The sequence below is a fragment of the Metopolophium dirhodum genome, chromosome 2 (assembly GCF_019925205.1).
Source record: "Metopolophium dirhodum isolate CAU chromosome 2, ASM1992520v1, whole genome shotgun sequence".
NCBI classification, from domain to species: Eukaryota; Metazoa; Arthropoda; class Insecta; order Hemiptera; family Aphididae; genus Metopolophium; species Metopolophium dirhodum.
In genome coordinates this window covers 11857353-11864626 of record NC_083561.1, presented here as the reverse complement: position 1 = coordinate 11864626, position 7274 = coordinate 11857353, and the positions used below count along the sequence as shown (strand labels likewise).

The 7274-nt window shown below is 29.8% G+C and overlaps 1 protein-coding gene across 2 annotated transcripts in view; it reads right to left on the bottom strand.

The window, feature by feature from the left end:
* Positions 1–305: 305 nt before the first annotated feature.
* Positions 306–7274, bottom strand: part of LOC132938638 (uncharacterized) — a 40823-nt gene continuing 33854 nt past the window's right edge. For both annotated transcript variants that reach the window (XM_061005576.1, XM_061005577.1), the window contains exons 5-17: positions 4511–4801; positions 4325–4442; positions 4102–4235; positions 3222–3323; positions 3074–3153; positions 2739–2916; positions 2486–2668; positions 2237–2408; positions 1965–2172; positions 1610–1875; positions 1403–1547; positions 1119–1323; positions 306–1036 (exon numbers count right to left, since the gene is read on the bottom strand). In XM_061005576.1, the coding sequence (XP_060861559.1) occupies positions 825–1036; positions 1119–1323; positions 1403–1547; positions 1610–1875; positions 1965–2172; positions 2237–2408; positions 2486–2668; positions 2739–2916; positions 3074–3153; positions 3222–3323; positions 4102–4235; positions 4325–4442; positions 4511–4801 (2294 nt within the window). In that variant the 3' untranslated portion in view covers positions 306–824. The remainder of the gene's footprint in view (positions 1037–1118; positions 1324–1402; positions 1548–1609; positions 1876–1964; positions 2173–2236; positions 2409–2485; positions 2669–2738; positions 2917–3073; positions 3154–3221; positions 3324–4101; positions 4236–4324; positions 4443–4510; positions 4802–7274) is intronic.

The window sequence follows — 7274 nt, the reverse complement described above, 5'->3', positions numbered from 1 at the left end:
AAAAATAGTGAAATATGCAAAATATGAAGAAAAAATTATACCTACTATAGACTCCTGGTATTATGAAACAGATTTTTATATCACTAAGTTATATTTTGAATGAATATTAGAAAACATGCAAACTTCTATAAGTCCGTAGCCCTAGTCATGAGCATCAAACCATCAACAGATTACCTACCTATTGATCAAATTTCCTATAATAACTAAATAGTAGGTACTTACATAATAACTTAGGAGTGTTCCCGAAACAACTTTAACATAATATAAAATACACATTTCAAACTATAATATGATAAGCATAATATTTTCTATAGGTACTTTATTTTTAAGTAAAAACCATAAAAAGTATAATAATTGTAAATAACAGTAACAATAATGCATAATAAAAATAAAATCATAAACAATAATTATTTACATGTATTTAATTAAAATTAAATGAGCGAGGTTAAGTATTTAACCTTGTCAAGGTAAGTACAAAAAGGATAAATAGTTTTACATAAAATAAAATAAATTAAGCGGTAAATTAAACATAACATAATATCATAATTTAATAGTCAAATTAATGTATCTTTCTGTATTTTTTGTTTTCTTCGGGCATTTGATATTATTTGTCTTACTAGGTTTAAATTAATTTTTCTATTCTTTTTCTTTTATATATATTTATATTGGAATACATTTTTATGTATATTAATTACTAATAGTATATAATTACAAGTTTAAATCAAAAGCAGAACAGATCATTAACAATAAACATCTGTTTTATAATAATTGATTTACTTGTTAGTGGGAGTACCTATTATTTAAAAAATGTAGACATTTTTTTTTTATAACAATAATTTAGTTTCAATAATTTGACTAATTTTTTTTTTTTTAATTTTATCTTGTCGAGACTGCAGGTAACTTCCAGACATGGCTAACAAACGGTAACGTTGTTTAAGATTTTTTGCTCTAGCATGTTGTGATGCTATTTCTGATGTGTAATTACCAGGGAACCAACCTTTCTCACCATCACGAATCCGCTCCCCATGGTACCATCCTATTATAAATTAATAGTTTTAAAAATATATTGTTAATGTCCACATTTAAAAATTATTTTTAATTTGCAACAAAAATATTACCATCATTCATTTTAGTCAAAACTTTTACAATGTCACCATTTTGTAATGACAGTTCATCTGGTTGGATAGCAACGTACGGGTGTTCTGAAAACACTTGTGGACAGTCCCATTCATTGTATAGTGTTTCTTCAGGATTGGAGCTGATAGGAGGGGACATTGCTTCAATCCAACGTTTTTTCGAAGATTCAGAATCACAACTCAATAACTGTAAAATTATTTAAATATTAAAAACAAACATGTCTTACACAGTTAAACCTAGATTTAAAAACTAGAATCTTAAATACCATTTCAATAGTCTTTGATTCATGATTTTCTAAAATAGTTAGTTTCAAAAGATTCTTATAGGATGAAGTAAGTACTGATTCCGTAGTATGTTCCATTTCTACAAAATTTCTTGCACAGTAATCCACCACTGTATAGTTCCCGTCACTGTAAAAATATAGGTGTCAATATTTTTATTAATATTATTATATTTATATACATTGAAATACCTTTTGCGTTTTGCTATGAAAAACATATCGTTGAATAGGAAGAAGTAAAGTTTAGTTGGTCGTATCATTTTTCGGCTAAATGTTAATTTTCCATCGGGAACAGTCAAATGCAACATAGAACCAGAACGAACTAACCAGCGTGAACTAGAAGCTACTGACATAGCTTTCATTTCTTTTTTACTAGAAAATTCTAATTGTTGACTAAGTAACAACATTTCTTCATAACGTTCTAATTTTCTAGTACTTTCATTGCAGTTTTGTACAATCTAATACAAAGTAAAAATTTAACGAGTTATCAACAATAAAATGAATGTTTGCTAAAACCTAAGTTGAAAAAAAACTATATTATACTTACAGTATTTAAAGAAGCTAAAGTCAATTCACACATTTGATATTCCAAAGAATTTTCTTTTGAATCCATTTGTGACAAAATAGCATCAACGAGTAGAGGTAATCTAGTTATTCTTTGCATAGGTAACATTAGGAACGAATGAAGAGAGAGCGATTGGCACTTTGGATCTGATTCCAGTCTTTGTAAAGCTTCATTGAATTTTTGATTCTCTCTAAAATAAAGTTAAGAATTCTTAAATTTTTGCTCTAATGCTTATTTAATATAAAATATTTTACCTTAAGCACTTTAAAGTGCGATCTATATAAATTTGATTTGAGCAATATTTTACAAAAATGTCAAAGTTTTCTTTAGAATGTGTGTATAAAATTTCGCTAAGTCCACTAAGCAGTATGTTGTCTTGCCAACATTTTTCTAATGCCGCCAGTAATTTTTCAGAACATTTTCGTACTAAATCAAAAAATATTTTACAATTTACAAACCTGCAATAATTTTCATTCGCGATAAACATATTGTGATTTACTAACCTGTATTAACATTTCCAAATAGAATCTTTTGATCTTTTTTACTTAATATTGTATTATCGTTCATTGAATGACTATTTATGAAATGTTTCTCTAGGACAGTTAGAGATTTAAAATAAGATGCTTCAGAAGTTATTAATTCAAACTTGGCTTCTTGTAACTTTCGCTCTCTTGGTATTAACGAGTCTATTAAAATTGATAACATAAGTAATATTATTATGTTTTCTTCATTTTTAATAGTTATCAAATAACTTACCTATAATGCCACTATTTTTTACTTCTGGAACTTCACACCATAAAGATCTATGTTGTCCATGACCAGATGTACAAGGTGTTATAAGCTCTAGAGCTGATGGCCTACTTGTGATTGAACTAATTTCTTCATAACCATCACAATCTTCCATCATGTCACCAGCAAAAACACTTTTTGTCCTCTACAAAAACAATTAAACCTCAAGATTAATATTATTAGATACATAAGTAGGTCAGAGGTAATTCATTGATTTATAAAATACATATACTGCAAGTACAAATCTTGTGTGCATGCATGTTTAGTGCATCTTCAAATAATAATTTTAAAATAAAACATACTTCAGATATATCAGCGGCATAAAACTGATACAATGGTTCATCGGCAAATCGCATGTACAAATCAGAACCTTGGTTTGAACCTGTGAAATAATTTGAGTTATCATAAATATGAAACTACAGTGGGTAATGATTTAATTTAAAATTATACCATTCTCAGATGCTGATTCAGTGCTACTCTTGTCCAATGAATTGCTTGGCCTTCCTTTAGAATTGTAAATTGAACGGGGCAACGAACCATACGTGGTGTTTCCTAAAATATTATACATAACAGTTATTTACATAATATAATAGTGAAAAGCCAATTGATGTAATCCACAATAATGAAATTTTTCAGGAGAGACTAAAATTTCTGACTTTTGTAAACAATTATTTAAGAATTGCTACATTTGTTGTTCAAACTTTCAACAAAAAATTGATTTTAGGATTATGTACTTTAGTACTTATGTAACTTGAGAAAAATGTGTATTTGTTGTTTTGTTTATGGAAAGGCCAGTAATGTTATCCACAAAATTAAAATCTCTCTGCAGGAAGCTAGGAGCGACTAAAATGATAATATTTTTGAAACAATGATTTGAAGGTATTTGAGGCGCGTCCAGACAGTTTTAACATTTGACTGTGGCGACAAAAATTCGTTTTCGTGTGGCAACATTTTGAAATTTATTTGAATCAGCCTAGTAGACGGTCTACATCAAAAGAAACCCGCTCGGTTATATCGCATCTGTGTGCATGTATTTTCGGAAAAACCACACAGCATCGAAACATACTTCGGTATTTTATTTTTTTAAATCATTAAATTATCGAAAGACAATTGTGGATGAAATGTGTGGAGATGTATTTGCAACAAGGCACGGGGCACTTGGGGAAAATGTGTATATTTTATTATTTCTCTAACCACTATCATTATAAATTAAAATAACTATTTTGTTGTCTATCTGGGTTACGTCGCTTGGCCTTTCCACTGCCGAACTATAATATTTATGTCCAAATACAAATATTCTATAAAATTAATAAATATAATATAATTTTACCAGTTGAATGTCGTTTTACTGGTGGAGGAGGTGGTGGTGAACTTGGTCTTGCTACAGCTACACTTAGACGTCTCGAATCAATAGACGATGGTGGTTTGCTTCTAATTCTTACAGGCCGAATGTTACCATTATCTCTGTAAATTAATATTTTATTTTAATTGTATTGCATTGGCTATAATATATTAGATGGCATGCATATGTAATTTTAAATTTGAATACTTACATAATATGTTTATATATGGGAATATAGAAAACAGATGACGACGGACTATTACTATTCGCCAATGAATTTAAACTTTTGTCAATACTTTTATCTGATGTGCTCTCATATGTTCTATTGTCTATAGACCACAAAATTGTTCATTATGTACAATATACTAATTATTCAAACTTTAAAATCTTTACTCACCAAATTCATTCGTTAAATTTCCTTGACTTAATTTTCCTATCTGATTTTTTCCAAGTGATTTAAGTGATCCAAATGACCACCCTTTTTTAAATCGTTTCCTGGCTTTATTGACCAGTGGGCCAAGTCCGTAATTTCGTTGACCACTTGGTGGGGCTGGCAAAACTCGATCTTTACAAGGATATTCTGGTACCCTTTTGACATTTTCTCCGTCATCGTCAGAGGAATCTGAGCTAAATGAATCGAAAACATAGATATTCTCCGGTATTTCTTGGTTTACAGTATTCCCAATATCTAATGAACACAATTTTTTTATAAAATATTAGATAAGTAAAAAAAAATATATTATATTATTTAATATTATTATTAAAATGGTTCATACCAGATTGTAATTAAAAAACAATTAAACTGTCATATTGTATTAAATAATTTAAATTCACCGGTACAAATTGTACAAATGTAAAATATATTGTATTTTTATTTTAAATAAAATGTCTATTTATAGTACGTTACTAAACAGTTAATTAGTAGTAAGTGTACAACTTACCATTATCAAAAAATAAAGATAACTCTTGCGACTCGAATTTCCCTTCGAGGAAAACTGTCTTCAATACTACACTTAACAGTTGTTCACTTAGAAAATCACGTGGATTTTTTTTGTAGTTAAGCTGTTCAGGGACATCCTTTATGAAACTAATTACGGATTGTGACGATATAGAAACTAAAGAAAGCATCGGTAAATTTAATGTGTTAAAAAGGCGTGTCTTCAGAAATGCAAAATCGTATGGTTAGTTGAAGCACACGCTCGATTATTTACAGTTGGCTAATTGTTTCGGTAAGATTACGGCACTCAGTTATATTTTCATCTAGATAACTTTATATTTGTGTAACTACCTAGTGATTATGTTTTTTCCTTTCACAAAGAAAAAAATTAAGATCCCATTTTATTTAAGTTTTTATTAAGCACCTATAAATATTTTAAATACTAACTATTAACAAATATAATTCGGTTATAATTTATAACTACCTACCTAATTAAAGTATTATCAATACCTATGGCAGTAAACAATATTGTAGTTAAACAATCAAAAAATGTTATTAGGTTATGATAATTTGTAATATTTTTTCTTCCCACGATACGACCTTCAAGTGTGTACAATCATGTGTCATCCTCAAAAATGTTTAATAATTATCATTAATCATTAATCATTCTCAAGTTATAGCCCACTAAGCAGTCATAATTTTAAACAATAACTAATAATGTATACAGTTTCTTTAGCTTTAATTTGGTATTAGTATTCCTAATTCAAATAGGTGTTATATGAGGCATTTTTTAAGATGTATTATTGTTTAATTCGAGTTATTAATGTTTTGTTTTGTTGAAATTATTAAATATTTGTTATGTAAGAATAAGCAAAACCAAAAACATTAACAAAATACAAACGTGAATGCTTTGATATCACAAAGGTCGTCTTCAACTTAGAATTGAAACATTGAAATAATAATTGACTGTTATACTACAATACTTTTCTGTGAGTGGCTTTAATTTAATTTAAAATCCTTTACGTATTCGAGCCGTGTGCTTTCATAACCGTTACGGGGGGGTGAGATCAAACCTTTATCAATAAATAGTGACTTCCTGCGCCTTTGAGTTCTGGCTGGTGGTAAAGGTGGTGGCGTTTGAGAGTTACAATAATAAGAAGATGGCATGACAGATGGTTGCTCGGCAAATCGTTTCCTTATCGTATAAATCACTCATTTTTGTCACTGATCAAAATTAAATGGTTATTTTAATAACAAACGCGACGGTGGTTTCGTACTTTGGTAACGACGTTGCATCAAACACTGCTGTCGTTGGTGATTACACGTCTAGTACACCGCACTTTCACTTTTCGATTACCTGTGTCTTACGACGGACGACGAGGAGACGGATAAGACGGCACGGACCTTGGACTGTTATGGAAGTGGGAGTGTTGTCCGAGTAGGAGAAATACATGGTGTTATTCTAGTGCAGAAAAGGAGTACTTTACATGGTTGGGAGGGTAAACAGGTTTTTTATTTCTCCTTTTAATTTGTTCGTTTTTTTATCTCGTCACAACCCACGCACACACGGACTCACAACAATCAACATAATCTTCCGGGCAACGAATTACATAAACATTTGTCCAAACCCGCGCGCTGTTTAACGAATCACTATCGTGGGCATGTTTCCTACGAACAGCGGCGACGGTGTTGCTGAACTATCATAGCAGCATCGCTATAGCACACGTGGTAGTTCAATTATTATAGTGAACAATAAAAAAAAATCCGAATGAACCATTTATGCCATGTGAATCGAATTACGACATTCTACCATCGTCTCCCAACGAAAAGAAATTTGTTTGTCGCAAGGCTGAAGCTTAAAAGTAGATTCCTACCTATTTATTTATAATGGTCGTCACTTAACCTCGCATATAGTCGCATTGTATTGTGAGCTATTTGGTTTTCTATCGATTCCACCACCCCTTACCATTATGGTAACATTGCGTGTATACTGTTTATAGGTATTGTATTGATGTGCGCTCAAAATTGAACACAGTTTTGAAATTTGAACGATTACAATTTAATAATAACATGCAAAAATTGTTTTTTCTTTCATCATAACAGAATAAGTAAAACTAAAAATGAGTATATTTTTTTGGCCATCAAATTTTCACAGGGTTTAATATTTGTTAATGTTAATCATTGTATATTTAAATGCTTATTGATATATATTATGTATTATTTT